This window comes from Anas platyrhynchos, chromosome Z (assembly GCF_047663525.1).
Source record: "Anas platyrhynchos isolate ZD024472 breed Pekin duck chromosome Z, IASCAAS_PekinDuck_T2T, whole genome shotgun sequence".
Classification (NCBI taxonomy): Eukaryota; Metazoa; Chordata; class Aves; order Anseriformes; family Anatidae; genus Anas; species Anas platyrhynchos.
The window spans coordinates 51,371,875-51,395,910 of record NC_092621.1 but is presented as its reverse complement, the minus strand read 5'-3'; the positions used below and the strand labels follow the sequence as shown (position 1 = coordinate 51,395,910).

The following is a 24,036-nucleotide window of genomic DNA, read 5'->3' as shown; positions in this document are numbered from 1 at the left end:
GTTTACATACACTGCTAAATCTACCTGTCAAGCTGAAAATTCTGCAGCTTTAAAGGAATGTTAATAATTATGCAAGACAACTTCCTGCTCCCTAAAATATGTCTAATGATCTCATTCATTATGTATGCAGGGTTTGCCTTACAAAATAAATTTATACAATTAGGGTTAAATTCAACTTGGTGTAAACGCAAAGTAAATTTACACCAGCAGAACTTCAGTGCAGGATGTGATGCCTAATTTTTTGCTTCTGAGTGGAAACAGTGCAATTTTTTTGTTCCCTGAGTGTTACTTAATAGAATACTTTCAAGTAAGAAGATTATTGCAATTTGTGTCACTTCTTTCTTTCACATATTCCAAATTTATTCATGAAGAATTTTCCTTTCAGAACTTCTCTGTCAAACAAGAAACAGAAGATCATCTTCCAATCACTTCATAGTGTTTAAATAATATGCCAATTTGTAGAAGTCATCACACACAAAAAAAGTATTTTAACAATCCAAAGTGCTAGTATAAAATCCTTCAAATAAAATCTGTTGGGGAAAAAAAGCCATCTGCGATATTGTTAATGTGATTCAGAAAAACAAAATACAGCACTGGTTACTATCCATCTACCTGAAGACACAGAACTATGGGAACAGAAACAAAAAACAAAACAAAACAAACAAACAAACAAAAAAGCACTCTTTACACCTGTTTTGCATTGTTAATTATCATAGTTTAATATTTTTAAACAATAGAAAAGTTTGCATCACTTGTTGATGCAAGTATTAACACGAGCTTCCATATAGTATCTGCTAAATAAACACGTTTGGCAGCTTAGCAAATATCATATGATTGCAGCATCCATGATTTGAATTCAGACAGTGATTTCTTCCTCTGTGAAGAGTTTGTAAATCAGAACAGCACACTAGTGGGTTCTGGACGGTGTCTGAGCCCGAAGAGTTTGAGGAAAATATTTTTAGTGCATGGACCCAGTGCAGAAATCCCCAGATCAGACGATTGTCTCCTTTGAGTTCCTTTTGACTGATGGCAGGCCCAGCAGGGACTGCTGGTTGGAAGGAACATTGGCAGACTTCGGGATTAGGAGTATCACCCGCTGATTGGTCCGACGCCATTCGTTGTATAATCTGCAATGATATCTAAATGATACCTGCAGGGAGAAAAGAGGTGTAGTGCACTTAGAATCACTTCATTCCTCTAAGGAATCAATTAGAGTTGCAGGGGGGAAACCTTCAAGTGGGACAAAACACCTATAAGGAGCCTTGTTGGATGGAATAAAATTGAACACACAAGTGGTTGGCAAAGATCAGACCTAACATTCAGATGGCAGGTTCCACACATATCCAGGGCAAAAGAGAAAAGCAGCTTATGTCCTACCTTCTGCTGTTGCCCACCACTCGTTCCCTTTTTACAAAATTAAAAGTTGGACATCCTGCCAGTATTTCCCAAGAACTGGAATTACTGGTAGCCATTTACAACCAGATGAATTTGGGTTTGAGTTGTTAAACTGACAAAAAATGGAGCTGGCTGGATGGTGAAGACGTGCAGGTAGCTAAGGTGTGCATAGGCTATACAAGGCTATATGTTCTACCTTGTAATGGCTTTACTGCTGTATGCATCGAGCTCAGGGTTGCTCAGAGACATGTGAGCCATCTTCTCACTGTCTTAGAATTAATGTCCCAGCTGAGGTTGTCTTTTGAGTTTAATCAGATAAGCCTCGATGTGGTTCTGCTAACAGCGGAAGAGAAATGACTGCTATGCAAGATATACAAGATAGCTTGGTCCTGTACATTTTTTTTTCTTTTAAATAGTTTACTGCTTATTTTAGTGACAGTCAAGTGCAGTGAGTTAAGTCTGTGTAAGATGCTGTACATTCACAGCTTTGTTAAAAGCTGTTAGCAGTCTTGGTACCTTTTGGGTGAAACATGCCAAATGACAATTACAACGTTACTGAGCTGTGGGCAGAAGAGACCCAAGCAGTGAGCACAGAAGGAACCTTGTCTTGTTAGCTATTCTGTTTCCATGCGCAGCCTGTTATTTGTCATTAATTTTTATGCACCTGTGCCACTTCTGTGGGTTGCTGCTATTCAGAAGGTAGAAGGTGCCATGCAGATGCTGTATCTGGAGGTAACATGCTTGGCTTACACAGCCAGATGGAAGATGCTGCTGTTTGCAGTGAAGCATTTGCTTCCAACCAGTGCCTTTGTCAAAGGGGCTGTGCTGCTCGGTTCCCTACCCTCTGCAGCAGTGCCGGTGAGGTGTGGAGTGACTGCAAAGCCTGGTGCTTTTGTGTTAGGTACCAACATGCCTATGAATATACCCTTCAAAACCCTTTCTTAGTGCAAAGGGGTGCTTTTAGCTAAATAAATGATTTACCATTCTATAAAATCCTACTAGCGACAGGAAAAAAAAAAAAAAAGCTTTTTTTTTTTTTTTTTTTTTAGATCTTTATCCAGTTGTCTGCTGTTAACGAGGGAAACCCACAGAGCTTTTGTTCAATAAGCGGTTGCCCAAAGACAGCTCTTCCAACAGATGAATACATTCCCCACCTTTCGATCTCCTCTGCTTCCCCCGAAGGTAAAGCAGCCTGCATCTTCATTTCTGTGGAACATCCTATATGTAAGGACATGAGAAATCCCTTTTAAGACAGACCTGCAGCATCAGCAGAATTCATGTGGTAGTTAAAAAAAAAGAGAGAGAGAGAGAGAGAAAACTGCACAGACGAATGCCATGCAAAATGCTGTGACTGCTTCAGAGAAGCAAGCTGGAGTTTAGGATGGGTTTTCCAGTAGCATCACACCAGAGTCTTTGAGAAACAGCTACATTGTTAATCCAGGCTTTAATTGTTTGTTTGTTTAAGGCATTTTCACAGGATATCCCAGTTAAGTTTGACAGCTTGTTTACAATGGGTTCTTGCCTGAAGGCAGTTTCCAAGTGATGTCAGCTACCCGATTTCATCGAGAGCCAGCGTTTCTCACCCTAAACACTTGTACTGGATGGGAAACTCGAGATGCTGAACAAACGCCTGTTTTTACACTGGTCCTTGCCACACTGAAGTTCTTTGTTCACCTATTCAATAGGATAGCAAGGGGAGATGTCTGTCTTTCTAATTTAGATTCATTTAGGCTAGCCTTTTTTTGTTAAACATAACCAGCAGTTATGTTATACTGGAAGCTACATGGCCAAATCCTATTGCACCCCAATCCCTACTGATCTTATAGAAGTCAAGATTACCTAGGTGTGAGAAAGCAGAATGTGGCCCTGAATTCTTAAATAGAATTTTGTCTGAAGCTTTCATCTTGGGCATAGCAGGATATAAATATATATACATATATATGGTGGTATATCAGTTACAGTTATCAAATACATTGGAAAAGTAACAGTATTTTTATGGAGAACTTGGCTGTTTTAGGGGAAGGGATAAAATAGCTTCTTGGATGCTAAAAACTGCATCACTCCCATTTTCACTGGGCTACTGTGGTGTGCAAATAATCCATATGCCAGCTTTTGCCTCCAGAGAAAATAAGCTGATTTATTGTAAGTAAAATGAAGCTTTAGTTTTCTTAATTTTCCCAGGTCCTAGAGGAGCATTATATCATATGTTGTGTGTAATTTACCCAACAGCACTCAGTATATTCCCTGTACAGCCTTAACTAAGCAAGTAGTACAGGATTCACCCATCTGCTAAGGGAAAAAAAAAAAAAAAAAGTAGGGAATAAAAAAAAAAAAAAAGGCTGAATCCCTCGATGGGGTTAGCCCTTGTGCTGGCAGGTCACCCCTTGCTGCAGAGTGAGGGCAGTGTGGTGCTTCCCAGAGGTAAATGCAGGCTGGGGCTTTCCTGTGTGACTGGTGCATCCCAGGCTGCTGAGCAGAGTGTAGAGTGCTCAGTGCTGTTTGTAAATTTGTATTAAACCTCTTCCTTGCCTTTATAGCCCTGCCTTCTGATGAAGCATGTGAGAATATGCTGGCACCTGAGCCTGTTGTGTTATTTTACAGATGTACATAAGCCTCTGCTAAACTCTTTCATCCAGCGCTAATGCTGGGAGAGAAATGAGGGCACCTTCTGTACTGAGCAGAGCCTGAGCATCCTTCCCACCACATCTCCCTCTGCTCTACACACTGAATTAACTCCACGCTGAACAGGGCATTTACTGTGTCCTGCAAGGCCTCCTGCCTTGCTCTTGCCTGATGGACAGAGCGCTTCATTAGCCCATCCGCCTCCTGCTGGGCTGAATGGCAGGTTACAAGCTGGGCATTGAGGATACTGTATTTCAATTAAACCAACCGAGGTATGCGTTTACATCAAGCTTACTATCAACACGTTCTCCGAGTGCCAAATAACCTTAAGGTTAATAAAGGGCATACAGATTTCTCGCTAAACTTCTGAAGGGGTGAAAGTTATCAAGTAAACAGAGGTCATTTTTACCTCTCCCAGTGCAATAGCAATAAATGCTGATGGTGATTACGGCTGAAATGCTGCAGAAGTCTTAATGAGCAAGGTTGGATGTGTCCACATGTCACAAGTAATTTAACCAAGCAGATCAGCCAAACTGCCATTTCCAACTTAAAACCATTCTGATGTTGGTGATTTAGATACATATATATATATAAAACAAAAAACAACACACACACACACAAAGCAAAACAAACAACAACAAAAAAATAACACCAAAACTGGGCAGCATTTGGATTTCTAAGGCAGTCGTGCTAAGGCAATTTCAGCAACCTCAGCTTGGGAAATTTGCTGAAAATTTCCTTTTCCTTTGGGAAATGTCTACACACAGTGCGGCCGGAAACCCAAGTGCCCTGTTACTGCTGGAGTCACTGCTTTCCTGTCAAAGGGCAGAGCTGCTGCTTTATGGGGAAAGGAAGCAGAAGCAAAGAAAAGTGAAACTGCAGGACGCTGAGGCAAAACTCTGAGATTTCTCTACTATTGTGTTAAAATTAGCCTGAACTCCTCTGTGGATGAGCTGAGGTTTTACTGTTCTGAATGAAGTAAAAGAGCTGTTACCTTTCATAGTGTTCTTGGAGTTCCTCATTAGTTATTGTGGGAGGGAGGGGGGATGTTTATTTGCTTGTTTCTTCCTTCTCTTTTTTGAGCTTACCATTGATACCAATGCATAGTTAACTCTCTTATGTGTGAAAGAGATAAAAAAAATGTACTTTGAGGAAAGGGCAAGATAACCCAGGCCTTGGAGATGTCTAAAGGATGATTAACGGAGGAACTGCTCATCAGGAAGACCATTACATTGACATTCTTGGGGGAAACATCCTGATGTATGCCCTTGAATCAAGGTAACATGAATAGTTCTACCACAGCATCATAGTTGGCAGAAAAACAAAGATTAGGAGTATTCTGATGTCAACTATCAGTGAATTATTCTCATTATAAAGTAAAAATCATGCCTCTAGGCTGGGAGACCTTGACCCAGCAAGGGTCTCTTCCTCTCTGAGGATGCACAGAATGACACTGTGGTGTCAGCAGTGTGTTAATGATGCAACCACTCGGGGGCTATGGGCTCCTACAAACGGGTAAGTGTAGTGATAAGGGACTGTATAAAGAGCAGTGTGGAAAATTCTTAGGTGTGCCAGATTTGTGGGAAACCAGCTGGTACCTAGACTTGCACAATTCTTCCTCTCTCCCTCTTGCTATCCTCTCCAGTGTCTGGGATTTGGGAATTACTGATCTGAAATGTACAGCATCTTTCTAGCTTTCCACAGAACTTAACATCTATGTAACCATGAGATTTCTTGTAGTTGTATATTTATACCAGCGCTAAGCGTAAGTGATACTTCATACAATAGTCTACCCACTCTGCAGCACTCTGTGGCAGAGGTGCAATTTATTTTCTCATTTACTCTTTCCCTCACTCCTGTGAGTTGAATAGGAAACCAATACTTACTAGGGTCCAAAAGAGGTAAATAGTGAAGAGTGCGACAGTGAGTGCAATGAGGCCAACAGCTTCTAGCCTACTACTAAAGTGCAGGTGGTCCACAGCTCCTCGTAGACACAGCCAGCCAGAGATGGTCGCCAGTGGCGTTATGAACAAGAAGCACACCATGTCTCCAAAGAGAGTCCGTTTCTCATGCTGGGGGCCTGGGTTCCTCAGCCACTGCAGGCAAAACGCAGACAGAGCAAGTGTCAGCAAGGGGAGCACGCGTGGCACGAGACGAGCTGCTTGCTTGTGAAACGTGGGCCTGCCCCTCTCAGAAGGGCAAACAGAGACCACACGCAGGACAGGGCCTTGGCTGTCCCTAGAGAGCTCCCACCTGAAGTTGTCCCTCTTGCTGAGGCACACCTCCCGCCATACCTACCCACAGCATCATTTGTTCACCTGTAGAAAAGCTGACCTGAGAAGGGGACACGTGTCACTGAAATGTGTTGGCAAAGTGCTGCCCATGGCATTTGGCTGCTGGAATGTCTCAGAAACTCCCTTCTCAATGCAGAAAGAATCACACGCTCTTCTGATAACTCCAGAGCACAGACACTGTTTGTTAGTGCTTTGTATCCTACTTTATTTTAATTCTACCAGTAATATCGCCAAAGCCATTTTTAACTTGCTTTCAGGAACCTACATGCAAACAGAGTTGGATTCACACAAGGTTACTTTTACTAAGAGGACATTAATCTTGCAGAACAGAGTGCCTGAAAGTCAGCTGCTGGAGTGAACGCTGATTGAACAGCTATCAATCCTGCATGCCCCTGTTTCTATAAACAGGATTTCAGGTCACAGAGGTGAAGGAAGTTCAGCCTACAACAGCACACTGAGCTCTTTTAATATAAAAACCTCATCACTTAAGTCAATCTTTAAACAGGATGACTACCAAGCCATGCAACTTTTTGCTGCGGAAAGGTGAAGGATTTGGACAGATCATCACACTCCTGCCAGCAGTGCTCCTGTTCTTTGCTGTCAGTGCAACAAAAAAACCATGTTGGCTGCAGCAAGTATGCTCACCTAGGCATCCCACCTGTTCTTTTCAAACCCTGCTTCATCTTTTCCTGCTTTGCCTGCTCCAGGAAAACAAATGCAGCACTTCTCTCTCCATCTTAATACAGGGTAAAACCACAGTCAGGAAATCGATTACAACCAGGAGCAGGAAGCCATTGGCACTAGACCAGCACTATCAGGACAGGTCCAAATCAGAAGACAAGTTTGCCTCGGCCTCACAGTCTCTCAGATGGAAATACACAGTAACTATTTCACAAAATTTTTGTGAGGTTTCACTGCAACACAGTAACACAGTAGCCTGCATTCATTTTCAATTATGACTCAGGAATTCAGGAGAACATAAAAATACATTTTAAAAAATAGTAACTATTTTTTTTTTCTTGAGTTGCCTTTTAAAATCCTAACAAAGTGGGAAGTGCTTCATAACTACTTCGTACGACTATAAGCCACTTCTGCAAGCAGGTGCAAAAGAGGGAGGCTGAATGATGATCCTTCCTTTCCAAGCAGGGTCTAAACCTGAAGATAAATGAGAACACCCAAACACCAGGATCAGGGGACTGATGCCAACCAGCAGCAGAACACCCACCCATCCACTCACACATTCCCCCGCAGCAGGATGGAGCAGAGGGCAGGGGTCTTGCATGCAGAGCTTGCCTCAGCAGGGCTTGCACAAAGTGAGGAGACTTAGCTTTACACTCGAACAGGTTGTCATTTTACTGTAAATTTACAGAGAAAACCATAAAGTCACGTGTGAAAGGCTTGCAGCCACCTTCCTCGGCATCTTCATTCCATTTACTGAAAAACACTCCCCGGGGCGTATACTTCACTGTTCCAGGTTATATTTGGATGCTTCTAGACATGACTGATTGCAACCTTCACCTTGTTCAATTTCCATGAATCCCCGTAATGAGAAACCACCAGGAAAATGAGAGGAACTGAAAGCGCCTGGCAGTGGGGATTCTGCTTTTAAAGGCGACTGCCAAAAGGGTTTGCGAGACTTATTTGTTTAAAAGGTGACCTGCCAGAGAACTGCTGAGCACCTGCACTTCTCCTTCACCTCAGTGGGAACTGCAGGTGTTCGCTGCTTTCCCAGGGCAGGCCTTAAAAAGCCAGCAGCTCCACAGCTCAGCACCATGTGTCCCAGCAGCTGGGCGGAGAAGAAGGCAGGGCCACGTCCCCGAGCCCTTCTAGTGCAGGTGACACCCTTGGACAGTCTGTGCCCTGAGGTACACAGGTGGCTCAGCTAGAGAAGAAACACTGCACATTGACCTGAGAGACACCAAAGAACACCCAAGAACAAGCATACTCAAGGAATAATGCACGAGGGCGTTGTTGTCATCTCCCACTCCATGACTTTCACAAGATACAGTAGAAGGCATTGGAAGTATTTTATGGTGTTCCGATTACTGTGATCAAAAGCTTAAGCAGATAAAAAACAGCCTGCGCACGCTTCACAGGCTGATGTCTCCAGGCGCTGTTTCTGTCTTGTCTGACCCACATGAACAAAGAATTAAACCTAAGCGATTCAGATATTAGATGAGGCCAGAACAGACAAAAGTAGTATTAAATAATAAATTAAAAAATAAAATAAAATTTTTACAGTCTAACCTTAAAAGCTGGTGTAATTTCACTAGCTATTTCTGAAATGGAAGTCAAAAGCAATGAATAAGTAATTTCAATGGCTATATGGATTTCAGTCACAGCATGTATTTTTCTCCTGAAGTAGCATACACGTGTTTCTAAATATGCTCCTGTTTAGATTCTAGGTTTCAGTTTTCTGTTTTGGAAATGTGCACTGTCAAGTTACTTTATAGCTAAGAAGCCAAGTCAGCAAATCCTTTTGTGAAACTGAAACTCAGACAATGATTCCAGCAAAGTGCTGAGCTGATTAATTAGTGTGGCAGTGCAGGAGGGACTACCGTGCTGGCAAAGAATAAGATGTAAGGCCAGATGCCACTGTCAGACCTGCACTATGATACTCTGAAATGTATTATATTAAGATGTGTCAATGTACTCAATTACTTCTGCAATAAATTGAGACCATGAGCAATAATTCCATTTTTGAAAAAAAAAAAAAAAAGGCAGCTCATAAAAAGGGTCACATTTGAAAAAAAAAAATTGGCCAAGCTGGCAAAGCATTTTTTCATCAAATGCCATCTTAAAGTGAACATTGATTACTGTTCCAGATACACAGGCAGAAAAACATGCGGAGGTTTTGCTGAAATGACCCAAGATCATTTGTCCCTGCGGAGGTTTTGCTGAAATGACCCAAGATCATTTGTCCCAACTCTGGGGAAAGGGCCCTTCCTGCAGGGGAGCAGCAGCAAATAGCCTGGGAAAGGCCACGACTTCAGCCATGCAGCTCCTTGCTACGGGGAAGTAGCAAGGAAGCTCCCCCAAGATGCACTGGTGATGGTCTCCTGTGCTCAAGAAAGAATCACTTCAGCTGGTACAGAGAAGGGACACCAAGAAAACTGGGAGCCCATTTTACAAGGGCAGACTTTAAAAGTTTGACTCATTTACTCCAGCAAGATCATGATCTCTAAGTGCACCTTGGGGACGGCCAGAAAATGGGAGAACAGATGGGGGACATCAGTGAAGGAGAAGTGCTACTTAAGCTAATAGACAATGCTGGCTTAAGAACAAATGGCTAATAATTGGCCATAAATAAATTTAGGGTAAGAGTCAGAATAAAATTCCCAGCCTTCATAGGATCCAGCTCTGGAAGAGCCCCTCTAAGAGTGGTATAGGCTAAAACTCCACAGTTAATGAAAGAACTTTTGAAAAGGATGCTCGATGTACTGTGTTTGGAATAGGAAACACCACTAGCACATCCAAGGCACCTTCAACTCACACTCTGACATGTGTAGTACACTTAGAAGGATCTGTTGCAGTTACATCGCAAAGCAGTGTTGAATTTAAATGATTACCTACTCCAGAAAGATAAAACAGCGCTCCCGACCTTCATCAGAGGGTCTCTGCGCTTCTTCCAACTGAATGGCAGCTACAGCTCTGGGGAACTTTATATGGATTTTCAGCAGTCCCTGGCAGACTTTTGGTCTGTGTGCCAATTACTGGCTTCCAAAATTTCACCTGAGATTTAAAACTGCACACAAAGCCAGATCTGTCCCCAAACCCCTTTCAACACGAATATACTGAGATGTTTACTTGACATTGTCAAACAATTTGAAACTTCAGGCCCCTGAGATGAGCAAATGGGCTCAGTTTCTTTTTAACCGCTTTATTTCATCATGTCTAAGCAAACATAACAAACCGGGGAAATGCTTATCTGAGACGTGAGACAGGCTGAGGCATGTGTGCAATGTGACAGAAAAGTGAAGTCTTCCATTTGAAGAAGGAAATAATCAGAACAAGCAGCAACTGAGGACCAGACACTTTTGAGAGGCTCTGGCTCATGAAAATGAGTTGCCAGCAGGAAGCTGCTCCAAAACACCTCCAGAAGTCTGAGCTATTTCACCACTGCCATAGGCCAAATTCTAGAAGCGCTCAACTCATAGATATAACTTCAATTAAATGACTCACAGAAACCAAGTGAATTACGTGCACAGTGTTTTCTGGATCAGATCCTAAGGCTACAATCAGTTTCTACTGAGAAGCCCTTTTTAGTTCAATATGTTCTGTTTGGAAAATTGATTTTACATAAATACTGCTTGAATTATACCAGCAACAAAGGAGATTCTGCAGAATATGAAGAAAATCCATCACACTGCTTTTTAGTTAAAGGTATTTAAATTGTTATCACAGATGAAGCGGGGGGGGGGGGGGGGGGGGGGGGGGAGACAGGAAGGAATTGTCTTCCCTAAATGTGTTTCCCTTTGAACTAAAAATAGCTTATTACACATCAAACATGTCACTTCATTTCATTCTTTTCATGCTGATAGCCCTGCAGTGAATCTCGACAAAAGCAGCCTGTAAACAAGCAAAACTGCCAGTAATTATTGTCATTTCTGGTTTCATTCCTGCAATGACCAATAGGAGCATTTTCCTTTAGGCTTTAGGCCAAGAAAGACTGATATTGCCTGTTTTTTTGAGAGCATTTCTCTTGGATTAAGGACGTTTTTAAAGACCAAGAGGACCACTTATTGACCAAAAATATATATATATAATAATAACATCTGAACAGGTAGTTTTGTTCAAATATTTACTTGAAAAAATCTCTTTTAAGATTATTTTATTATTATTTTTTTTAATGTTTTGAAACTAAGCTTACTGGAATGTAACTCAAAATAAAGTCTCTCAGAACAGAATGGTATGTATGTTCAATTCCAGTGCAATGAAATACTTTGGTTAACTCAAAACTTTTCTAGGTTAATATTTTGCCAAGGAAAACAAATATATGACTGCTACTTTTTCATTGCAAAACAAACAAAACAAAACAAAAACACTTAAATTTCAGTTTTGAGTTTTCCTGCTTAGATCAAATAAGCTGCTTTTGTCAGTGAGCTGCTTTTGGAAAGGTCATAGTGATAACTGATGGAAATGCTCCTTTAGTCCCAGAGTCTAGACTTTCTAGATTTCTGACAGGTAGAAACTAAAGATCTGAGCTCTGTTATCTTTGCTATGTTAGTGCTATGGCCTCTTCAGAACTGAGTCTGCACTTAATCCTCATATTAAATGAGGGTTAAAGTTCCAGGGAGTATTTTCATTGTTGATGTCCAAATGAGCCAAAGCTACTATGTGAAATACCAAAATAATTTCATTTTCATGTTTTTTAAGTGGAGAGAGTAGAGTGTTTATTATAAAGAAGGTATAGGATACATTTTTGTTGTTGCTGTTGTTTTGAAAAAAATAATATGCCACAGTGCAGACAAGAACCAACCCTAGGCTGAAAGTAAGTGAGCAGAGTACTGCAGGTTGTTGCTCTTACACTACAACAATCTGTCATCTAGACCTTGGGTAGCCGGCAAACTGAAAAGCAGGCGTTTGATACACAGTGCTCCACCGAGCTATGGAGGTGGCAGTGGCTGGTAAACATGGTGTTCGGTTTCTGGATTATACAACATTAATATCTAAAAACATGATTAGTAACTATATGATAGTGAAAACAAAGAACAGAGCTTGCTATGTTGCAAAAAATCTATGAAACTTCTTGCAGGTCCAATTAAATGATATTGAATCCTTTAACACTAGTCTGGCTTCCTGCTGGTCAGTTTTCCTATTACCCACTTCTAGTTCATATTTCAGGTGATACTTCTAACAGGTAAAAGTTTTCAAGATACGTCAAGAAAAAAGATTTTGTGGAACTCTGGGAGAAGCAGTTATTTCCTTTTATCTGTATGTTTTGCAAAGCCACCATTCTATTTTTGGATGAATGTCTTCCCAATTAACCAAACAAATGTATGCAGTCAAGAAAAAATCAATCAACAAAAATCACCTTTTTGCATTTTAAATACAAAGCAAGGCAGATTTGCTATCTGCAACACAAAGTTCAATACACTACAAATACCTTGATCTACAAGGTCAAATATATGGAAACTAATGATCCAATAAAAGCTTGTTATCCCTCACAAAATTCAGACACACTGAAATTTTTCATCTTAGCAATTTTTTCACTAGAAGAAGCAGCCTCTTGGCTGGCTCCTGTTGGTGGTTGGATATGCTACCTGCAGGACAGAGATGATAACCCCGCAGCCTAGAACTGCATCAGAGAATCACAATGTCCACACAGAAATCACCAGTACCATAATGTGACACACAAAGAGCTCTACCTTTAAAAAATCACAGTATCTTCCCTCATTTTAACTATTCCTGAAAGAAGCGTTTGGCCTTTTCCATGGCACCTATTTCCTCTCTGAGTGTCCATTTACTTTCTCCTGGGAACTTTCCTCAACCCTTGATCATTGCTCCTTTAAATTTAGCAAAGAGCAGTTACAGATGTGACCCATGATATGCTTGCTGGTAAATAATTTTTACTTTTCTTCCTCAAGGTTTGGGTTTTGTTTTCTTTTGTGTTTGGCAGGGGAGTTGCTTTTGTCTGCATTCTTGTTCCCAGAACTATGAGAGAGATTTGTGCTTGAGAAAAGTGAAGCATTGTTGCCAAACTTTTCTGTAACGAACGTAAAATAACTACTTTGCTTCTCTTTATTAGACTTATGAAGCTTTATGCAGCTTGTCTTGGTCTCTGGACTTTTCCCCACTAGGAAAGAATACAGAAGGGTATTCTAGGTGCAAAAAGTCGTTCTTGAACAGCTCAGGTTTTAAAAACTGCATGTGTCATCGGGTTTACTGTTACTTCTTTTTGTAATACTTTAACTCAAACACATTTCTGCTAGAAATCTACAAGGCTGCTTCAAATTCCTCCCATGTGAATTGGATCTCAAGGGGTCCGTTTTTGCAGTTGAGGACTGTGAGGTACAAAAGCATCTTCACCACCTAGCTCTTTTTGGGTTAAGACAAGAGGTGAGATGTATATACATATGTATGCTAGTCAGTTAGTCCCCTGCAACACCCTCTGGATCTTCTGTGACTCTCTTTTCCAAAGTGCTAGTGCTGTCCCAGTGCCCATTTGTTTAAGGTTAGTTGATGTAATTTGCTTTTTTTTTTTTTTTTTTCTGGCTAGCCTCTCTTTCCAATTTCTATTTTTTTTTTTTTTAGTTGCTCATGGGCACTTTCCCTGTTGCCAGTGCTTCTGTGTTCCTTCCCCAGCTTTGCAATGTGCTCCAGCGATCCCGAGTGCATCCTCTATTCCCTTCAGAAGCACCTACCTGCTCCTGGCATGAACATGCTGCACAGACTGCCACAGCTCCTCTGTGCTCTGAGATTTATGGAAGACATCCCTGTTGGTGACTACGCCAAGTCACCATTTTTCTTCTGGCTTTGAGAGCAACCCTTCTACAAACTATGTGCAGCAAATCTGGTGTGTCTTCATCATTATTTAATGTAATCGATTGTTAACGACGTGCTTCACTGAGTAGTGGAGGGAAAAGTAAGTGAAAAGAAACCCAACAGATAAAAAGAGCATGACTCAGAGCCTTGCACGAAAAGTAAATTCAGATTTCAGCGTACAGCTTCTGGAAGTTTTAAATTATAATGCAAGCTCTTCTTAACCACTTCCCCTCTTTCGTTTTCTTTTCTAGTATGAGTTCCAGAGGCAGAAATAGATTAGGGAAAAACCTGTAGTTAATTTCTTCTCTTTATTGTGATGTTTATCCTGACTATTCATTCTTTCATGCTGTTTTGCTGAAGAGTTTTACATTGTTAATGAAATGCTTGTTTGCTTGGAAAAAAAAAAAAAGGAAAAAGAAATAAAGAACCACTAGATACCAAATGGATTGGCCTTATTGAAAGAATAATGTAAAAGTGAAAGGTCTATAAAATCACTAACTGAAACTGCTGTAATTTGATTTCAGTGTGTTTCTTTTGACATCCTTCTAAGTGTGTCATAAGGAACATCAGGTCTACCCATATCAATCCCAGTATTAGACTTTCCTCCAGCATCTGGAGTTTCTGCTACTTTATCCTAGGTGCTCTGTGCCAAATGTGCTAGGCTCCCACTGTCACTGAGGAGACAAGGACACTGGGGAAAAGTAGGGCTACTCATCAGTAGCTGCTTTTTGTTCTGAAATTCATCATCCCCAGGCACATGTCAAACATGAGACTTTCACGTGCGCAAGCTGACATGCTGTAGACCTCTTGTTTCCAGCAGACTGCACAGGCAGGGGTGCAGCACATCTAGTATGTGGTAGAATAGGTGGAATCAGATCTTTCCTGTAACAAGCTGTACGTTTTGAATTGAATTTTGCAGTATCACAAGGGACTGAGGGGAATGTGCATGTACTGGAAATGTGTAAATTGACAATGTATGTTGGATTACCAGCAAATAGACTGTAGTGCAGTGGATGACTCCAAACAATCTAAAAGGAGTTCTGAAATCAAGAGAAATGCCTAGACTTGCTATATTGATGCTTGTCAAGTGCCTGAACAGCAGCAAGTGGTCTAGCAAAAACATGACTAAATGGCAACTCCAAAGATGCTACAGAAAGTTTGTGCTCCAGCAGATTACCCCTGCTTGATGTTGGCATTTTCTCAGTGCTAGAGCTTGCTGGGTGCCCTCTCCAGAAGGGAGATGAACAAAATAACTCAGTGACTTTCAGCCTGAAAAAGTGCTTTTTCTATTACACTCCATTTCCTACTCCATTTTAACAATGTACCAGGTTCTCCAATGTACTAAGAACTTAACATTTTAACAACGTGCCGAGAACTGAAGGAGTTATGCTTCTTTGACTTGGTGAAGATCAATACACAGAGAGCTTCCACCCAATGCAGCAGGGGGTAAAAGACAAAAACAAGAGGGTGGCAAAGAGGTATCAAAACCAATTCATTTGTTTTCCTCCTGTTTTAGTCCATTTGTCCCAGCGTCAGAGAAAGAGAAAGGACCAGCAGAAGGATGCTACTACCCAGAATCATGACATGATGACTCATGACACAAAAGGTGGGTGGCAAAGAACAAATTGCTCTCCTTGGATACTATAAGTGCAGCCAATCCTTACTATAAATCTAGATTAATTGTTCAGAAACACATTTCTTCTGGCAAAAAAGAATATGGGTTAAAATAAGAAGAGATCCAGGAATGCCCGAAACTTCACAAAGAGAAGGTTGGATGGATCAGTCTGACACTGTGCTACTGGTTTCTGCCTCTCTGTTGAGGCTCTGGGCTTTGGCTGATAATACACCTACACTTTGGCAGATACTTCTCCCCTAGACAACAGAAGCACGCTCTATGTCACAGATAAAGGAATGTCTCCCATGAGAAGTGCATAGTCTGAAACTTAGCTGACCAAAAAGAAGCTTGTGATGAAGAAAAGATACAACAGATAAAATAGGAAATGGATGTCAAAATCAAAGCTATTTTACCTATGCTTTTCTTTGCAACAAAAAGCCAGGGAAAAACAACAGCAACAAAAACAACAAAACAACAAAACAGGCTGCTGCCCATAATGTAAGTTGAGGAGAGAAAGCAAAGCTGGATCCCTGCATTTTTGCATCCTGTGCATGAAGTATGCAGGAGGCAGGATACAGTTGTAGAGATCTCTCCCTTCTATCTGAGCTAAAGATCTCCAGTTTGAGCACATGGGCCCACATCCTTAGAGTGAACATGGGCAATTGCTTAAAAGAAGGCAAAACGCCATCTTGCAATAAATTTTCATGGAGTACTTGGTCTTGTTTCATAATGAACTAATGACAAACTGACAGCATGGGTGAGGGAGAAATGGAATGGGTTCACTAACCTGCTCTGACCAAGTCATTAAGCGCAGCAAGAAATTCTCTGCTGCTTCCGTAATAATGTACACAGGGGAGGGAGGAATATGGCTGAACAAGCAGCCCTGCCACTTACTGCTCACTTCATTTCAAGCCCACTACTGATGCAGCATCTCTTGGGTGCTAACAGCATGAATGCCTGTCAGATATGACATTTCTGGATAAAGCCAGTAAAGTAGCTCAATTTGGTCCCACCGAGATTTCCTTCACACTCATGGCTAAGCCCCATAGGAGGTAGTGATCAAGCCAATTAAAGGGGTAAGGAGAAATAATAGCATGTTTTTGTTGTTGTTGTTTTTGTTTTGTTTTGTTTCCCCCCTTTAAGAAAGTGAGTAGTATTTATTTGAACATGCAGAAGTATCTTTTTTTTTTCCTTTTTTTTTCTTTTTTTTTTTCTTTTTTTTTTCTTCTTTTTTTTTTTTTCCTGATGGAAAAATTCTAAATCTCCAGCAGAAAACACAAATATGATGATTGATTGCTTCAGGCATTTTTATACTACTTGTCACTGACCAATGGGTGGGATACAGTGTCTGCATGAGATATGACCTGCTGAGGAATTACAGGATAAGCATGTGTTGGCTACGCTCTACAAATGGCTTTATGAGTATAATAGCCCCTCTTGACCTCCCAAAATGCATTGGTAAACTCATCTTTCACCTCCACTGAAAGGACCATTTACCATTTCCATTATCTAGTTGAGAGGAACATTTGGAGAACTAATTATCTTACTAAATGAAGAGAACTTTGACTCTGGTATTGCCTCACACAGTCAGCTGTGCCAGCACCTCACGGGAGGGGAACAGCTCTAGGGAGCTGATGATACTTGCCTGATTTGTCATCCCCTCAGACAAACACAACTCTTTATCTGCACTTGATGGAGTTAGAAGCAGGTGGTCACTCTGACTTCTCCCTAGTCCAAACATTACAGCAGGTTTTTGTGAAAATTGATCCTGCTGCATCTGGTAATCCTCCCTCCACGTCCCGCTACCCTAGGTGATACAGGAAGATAGACAGGACAGTGCTCTTAGGGCACAGGCAGTGACATAATCTGGCAACTTGCATCTCATTTAGTTGCACTTTGGGAACTTCCAGATTCACTGTAAATATCTGCATGGGGAGGTTTGGGGATTTCAAAGCACTGTGCATTAAATTTGTACAAACTTTAAGTACAAACCTAAATTATAGCAATAGAATCAAAAAGTTTGGCTGATGTCTTTCTGCTTAGATTTGTCCCATTACTCTTTATCTCTGCTGCTCTCAGCATTACAAGTATAAATCCAATTCCCTTCTAAATCAAAAATGTACTCCTACAAGACAGCAAAAGACTTTAAAAGAGTGAGCTGCTGTCATATTACAAGCTTTTCTGCAACAGCACGTAATTGTTATCGACTGTGTTAAAATACTGTGGATGTGGTAGCTGAAAAGCAAGAAAAGGTTAGGTAGTAAAGAGAAAAACAATTAACAATGAGTACCACGTTTCAGAAATGTTTCTGCACCTGCTCCTCATTTGTCCTCAACTGAGAAACAACAGGCAGTTTTTAGTTATTGTTTTTATATATATACACATAATATATAAATCATATAATGTATATAATATACAGTATAGAAAGTACATTGTATCACATTATAATAATATTATTGCTCTTTTGGCAAAAGAGAGTCTTGCTTCAGCAGGGAGAGATCAAGCAACCGGACGCCCTCAGTCTGGGCAGGGTTGGCTTTGCCTTCAACATCTTCAGTCCCCATTAGCCCAGAGAAATGTCACACCCCATCTGTGCAGAGGAAACCTCATGAGCAGCCCTTGTGAGGGCATAGCCTGAAGAAGGCAGAATCCAAAATCAAACCGCTCTGCACTGTTTCAGCATTGCTCGTTTTGCAGTCAGTATTATCCTGTATCCTCCGACCTGTGAGTGAAGGCAAAACATGACACCCTCTCTCCTTTATTTTTAATAGCGTGTCTCCTTCAACAGCTCTGCTACAGGTTACAGGAATGATGAAGGAGGCTTAGCATGAGCACCTGTGTCACCAACTGCTACAGCAAGGTACTTCTCATTACTTCTGAAAAATGTAAAAAATCTTTTTAATTCATTTTTAATTCCAACACAAACCATAAATTTTACCTTTTTTTTTTTTTTCTTTTTTTTTTCCCCAAAGAAAAATAAAGAAGAGAAAGATCATTAACAGTGCAAAGATCATGATCTTGGCTTCTATTTCTTTTTTTTTTTTCCTTTTTTTTTTTTTTTTCCTGGGGGTACAGAAAAAAAGCTGGCAAATTTCATGCAGCCACTAAAGCTTCTACAATTGGCCCATAACTGAATTTTAATTGATAAGGGAGAAACAATTGCCCAATTCACTGTCTGGTCTGTTACACAGGCAAGAGGAGGCCAAAAGGTCGTTCAAGAACGGCTGGAGATGCCAGACACTGAGCAAAACCAATTCCTTCTTGTGGGCTTGACACAGAACCTAGGTTTATAAGGCTCTTTGGTTTGTTTTCTCTCTCTCAAAAGCAAACAAAGTAAAACAAAAAATAGTTCCTGGCCTATATTAAATATTCTAAATAAAGCTGCTGTTGAGCAGTAACTACTGCTTTGTAGTGACACACCTCTCCTCCATCCTCTATCAAGCTCCTGCTGTACTATGTATCCCCTGCACACTGCTCCCCAGACCTCTGCTTCTGTTTACAATGAAGCAAAAACATCATTCCTGTTCTTTTTGCTTGTTTCGATTTTGTTTGAAACATGGCTTTTGCTGTTCCTGACCTTTCCTTGAGCTCCCGCCGCTGCCTTGCAAAGCCCCAAGCTGACAGCCTGCCCTTGTTTGGCGGAGGCTTCGTGATGCCTATGTAAAAGCAGACGGGGCTCACTCGCTGAGCTCTGGGGGACGTGCCCCGAGTACTGACCTCTACCAGCGGCCTGGGTTTGCGCTCCACTGCAAACCTGAAGTGGCAGAGCTCACAGTAGCTGGTGTTGGAGGATGACAGCCAGTGCTCCAGGCAGCTTCGGTGGATAGTCCCCAGGGTCCCCGTGCACTCGCAGGGGGAGAGCAGGTCTTCCTGGCTGCTGCCCTCGTGGCAGATCCTGCACATTGGCCGGTCATTGAAGGGGCTGCTGGAGGAGAAGGGAGAAACCACTGGTCAGCACGCAGGGCCATGTCCCTCTTCCTGCGTGCGTCACCGACTCACAACGCAGGAAACTTCTGTGGCATGTGTGCTGTGCTCTCTAGTCGGCACAGCAGGCTGCTAGGCTAGAGACCAAAGGCACTCTGATACGCTTGTTTAAAGCACCCCCTCGGTGGGGCTCAAAACGTGGAAGAAGAAAAGAGGAAAAAAAAGGAAAAACAAAAACAAACAAACAAAAAAACACTCAGGAGCGGGCAGGTGAGTGCGGGATGCCCCTGTACCGCCGCATTTCTCACCTCCTTGCAACAGCAGAGGAGCTTCAGGAAACCCCCAAACCCACCAGGTAAGTTCCACACCTGCCTCCAGCGGGCCGCCGATGGATCCGCACCACCTCCTCGGGGCCAGCCGACCCCAGGCACCACAAGCAGCCAGCACCAAGGGCCTGGGGGGCCGGGGCGGGCGGCACGGCGCCCTGCGCCCCCCGAGCAGCGCGGGGACAGCCTCGCACCCCTCTGCGGGACAGCCCCCGACGGCTGCGGGGGGGATAAGGGAGGGGGCGGCGCGGAGCCGCGCCCCGGGGGCGCGCACGGAGGCTGGGAGGGGGCTCGAAAAGTTGCTGCCGGCTCCGCCAGCGACCCCGCTCGCCGCCCGTGGGGCCGGGGCCGCGCACCCCGCGACCCGTCCCCGCACCCCCCTCCTCCCGCTTTGCCCCCCACCCTTACCTGTGCGCGGCCAGGCTCCGCACGGCGGAGGAGAGCAGCAGCTGCCCGTCCTTGGCCGACACCTGCATGACATGCCGCGGGGGGCCGCCGCCGCCGCGGGGCTCGGCGGGGCTCGGCGGGGGGGCGGCGGGCGGGCGGCTGCCGCTGCTGCTCGTCATGGCGGCCCCCGCCCGCGGAGGGGGGCGGCGGGCGGGGGCGACGGGCGGGGGCTCGGCTCCGCTTCGCCCCGAGGGCCCCCGGCGCCGGGAGGCAGCGGGGAGGCCGGGCTGCCCCCGCCCGCCGACCCCTCGCCGAGCGCCGCCGGGGGGCTGCGGGACCCCCCATGCGCTGCCCGCACACGGACGGGGCCGGGCGGCGGGGGCTCGGCGCGGCTCGGGAGGGAGCCCGGAGCAGGCTCGAGTCACGCAGAGCCGCCTCCTCCCTGCGTGCGGACACAACTTGTGCCGGGAGGGAGCTGAGCTGGAGATCTCCGCTCGCCTGCGGTGCTCTTCGGGGGCACCAGCTGCGGCAGCGGGAGCAACAGGCGGCGTGCCCCCGGGACCCCTTCCCAGCCCGCAAAGCCCCGCACAGCACGGGTAAAACCCTGCCCGAGGGGCACGCGTGGCCGCGGTCACGCGTGAGTGCCGTGCGCTGCCTCCGCGGTGCTCTCGGACCCACGGCAGGCGTGTTTCTGTCCGCACCGCGCTTAAACCCCCCTCCCGGAAAGCCTGGGGCACCACAGCACCAGGAGGACTACCACAGGAAGAAACGTCTCCAAAAACTACGCAGAGCCCCCTCTCTGAGCAGAGGTGTTTAAAAGAAATCTCGCAATGCGAGCAAGTGGCGCTGCCCTGGAGGATGCTGAGTGGGTGTCGGTGAGACTTTGGAGCCCTGCAAGGCTGTGATGGGGACGCTGGACCGCTTGTACGACTTCACGTGGGGACTTGGATTCTTAAAAGGTGTCTAAAATAGGAAAAGGCCTGGGAATGTGTTCATTTTGTGGCGTTGCTCTGGCTATTTTCGGACTATGAATACCCCAGAGAGCAAACTGGAGGCTGATGAGCCATCTTACAGTGCATGTAACACTGAGAGAACAGGGAAGGAAGGAAGCCAGACTCTGGCCCTCATTTAAAATGAAAATGAGGCAAATGGCTGATTTCAAAACCATTAAACCATAAAAGATGCAGACTTCATAAGAGCCATGGACTCTCCAAGGAGCAGGGAGGGACATGAATATCAGCAACGTCTTCATTTTAAAATCCATGCTGAGACTGTTCAACAAGAATATTCAGCAGCTGAGTAGCTGCTTCATTAAGCCTAAAAAGCCCAGGCATCACCATGCTTACAGACCCATGCTACAGCTTTCTGTGTCTTCTTTGGATGCTTCACTGACCTCATTAAGTGTAACAGCGGGTTTACCATTGCGTATAAAGTGACCATCCGAGCCTTTACAAACACATCCATCAGCCCCTTGATGAGTTCAAGGGCATTTGCTGAAGCATCAGATGATGCAACTAAATGCAGAGCTTTGTAGCACATGTAATGTCACCATGTGGCAGCAATAAAGTTAATTCAAATTTCTGGGTACAGAACTGCATTGATATCCCACTTTGGTAGAGCAAATACATATGACCCCCTTCCAGATAACATTCTTAACAAGAAAGTTGGAGTCTATACATTTTTTTCCTCATTTCAGAAGAATGCAATGTTAAATGGTGTGAGCCAGAATATCAGGCGTTATTTCAGATGCCAGAAAATTCAGAGAAAAGTGGTTGGATATGGTGTGATGGATGCATGTTTGAAGAAATGTGTTGCTGCACCCACTCCTCTTGCACATCTCTCGTCTATCCAAAATCTATTTTAAGACTACCTTACGACTGCAATATTTAGCCCAGATCTTTTCCCTGTTCTAGTTTTTCTGCTTTGCCTTCACTGCCAGTTTCTAATTTCCCCTTCTCACCTCCAGGACATGAGATCTTGTGATGGGAGGTGGCAAAGTCTAGCTGTCTTTTAGAGTGGCCCTCCCACTCCAGTACTCTCTTCCAGCCATCACTGATAAACGTACATACGGTTCACTATGTGCTTCTTCCCTTCATCTTCTTGTGCTATTACTTTGATCAGCTATACAAAAATCTCATTTTCAGCGTTCATCGTTAAGATCACAAATTGAGAAGTGCTGAGTTAAGACCAAATTATTTTTTTAATGTGTTATATATATATACACACAAACTTATATATATATGTGTGTAAAGATGCTGCATGCATTTTGTTTGTACCATAAGTGTGAAGTTTAGCAAGAAAAAAAATAAAATGCTGTTAATTCTTGGAGCTGTTCTATGTCCTCAGAAATTTCAAATTTCTGGTCTGAAAAAAATCAGTGGATGTTTTCCTGATGGAAGGACATAATGGAAAAGCACTCTACTAGTCACTGACTAAAATATCCTAGCTGTGATTTATTCGATCCACTTTGTTCCATAACTCCACAGCTTATGGACTAAATATCAGCAAACACTGAAAGTTTCACATATGTTCCTGCTACTTTTGTATTCAGTCCTCTGGTTTGCATATGTGAAAAGTGCAAGTCTCAGAATAACAAGTCCACTCCCTTATTTAATTTACATGGTTACAGATGCAAATGGTTGCAGTAGTTTGCAGTTGTTTATGCTATTTCCTAAAAAAAAAAAAAAAAAAAAAAAAGCCAACACAACAACAACAACAAAAAAAAACACCTGCTCCCTCCTCCCCCAAACTCTTCAGGCAGTACACATACAGTCAGTAAATTAAACCTAACCATCACTGCAAAGCTAGAAACTACAGCAGGAAACTGAGATGCAGTATGCCCAAGCAAATTACCTGAGGTCGTGGTGGAGCTGGGTAGAAGACACAAGTGCAAACTACATCTTTCTCCATGGAATAATTTATAGGATGTGATTCCAGAAGTTGTTCGTGATTCCTTAGAGTCTCTCCTCTCTCCTGATCTGCTGGGAGCCACCCCCAGTGCTAAAAGACAGGTCAACATCTTTCTCTCTTGCCCCATTCTGCCTTTCCCACCCTTCCACCCGCACCCCGCTGCTTTTACAAAAATCATTCCAAACTCCTGTTCTCAAGGGTTGCAGTACCTATTACAAGATACCTGGGAGTATTTTTCTTCTTGACATTGTGTGAAGAAATGCAAATATGCTGGAGAAGAGGCTCAGCCCCACAAACAAATGCCAGCAAACACTTGCAGTCTTTGTTTCCCAGGCAAGATAGTTCTGGGCTTTGTCACCTGCTGATTATTGCAACCAGTATGCCCCCACTGAGCTCAGCAACTGTTTCTTTATATGCTGTAATGTATTTCCAGCATATCTTCTTTCACATCCTTTTAAAGAGATTTATGACTTCTGTATCATGAGAAACTGTGAGACTCAACAAATGTCAGTGAGTGAGGCACTGCTACTGCTTTTGAATTACGCTCAAATACAAAATGTTGAAAATGAGCATTGCTACCTTGGAAAGGAATTTAAAGAAGAAAACATCTGCACTTACAATAAACACCTACAACTGTAATCCTTGCTGCACTTTAGCCTACTGTGAGCGAACAGACCTCATTTCTTAAAGCATTATCATGCTGATGAGTTAAATTATCATAATAGATTTCTTTAAGTGGTGGAGATTTTCTGCTGAAACCATAAGTGGTTTTGATTTTCATGAGGCAAAAAGGTACTGCACTTCAAGCAATAGGATACAAAAGTTAAACAAATATTCACACAGAGCTCTTGAGTGAATTGCCTGCTTTTCCCTTCTGCAGCACCTTTACTAAGAATAACACATAATACATCTCTCCTAGTCATACAGCTCCAAACTCGGAAATCCATTCACCTTTCTTGTTCTGTGTTCCCATGAGTCACCCTGTTAGTTTAAAGACATGCAACCCAAGCATGCATCAATCAGCTTCAAAACTTAAAAACACATGTGGAAAAAACACTGCCTTCTTATCTGGAGAAAA

General features: G+C 43.2%; 1 protein-coding gene and 1 long non-coding RNA gene across 10 annotated transcripts in view; one reads left to right on the top strand and one right to left on the bottom strand.

The window, feature by feature from the left end:
* Positions 1–450: 450 nt before the first annotated feature.
* Positions 451–24,036, bottom strand: part of MARCHF3 (membrane associated ring-CH-type finger 3) — a 69,431-nt gene continuing 45,845 nt past the window's right edge. For 4 of the 9 annotated variants that reach the window (XM_038170935.2, XM_038170933.2, XM_038170937.2 and 1 more), the window contains 3 exons: positions 19,129–19,336; positions 5,904–6,113; positions 456–1,150 (listed from right to left, as the gene is read on the bottom strand). In XM_038170935.2, coding sequence (XP_038026863.2) covers positions 992–1,150; positions 5,904–6,113; positions 19,129–19,336 — 577 coding nt within the window. In that variant the 3' untranslated portion in view covers positions 456–991. Of the gene's footprint in view, positions 1,151–5,903; positions 6,114–19,128; positions 19,337–20,069; positions 20,739–24,036 lie in introns of those variants that run through there. The other 5 variants (XM_038170936.2, XM_072031207.1, XM_072031208.1 and 2 more) reach the window with 3 other exon arrangements.
* LOC140000678 (uncharacterized) lies at positions 15,306–18,272 on the top strand. Its single transcript, XR_011805807.1, has 2 exons — positions 15,306–15,402; positions 18,183–18,272. It is a non-coding gene; the product is annotated as an uncharacterized lncRNA (long non-coding RNA).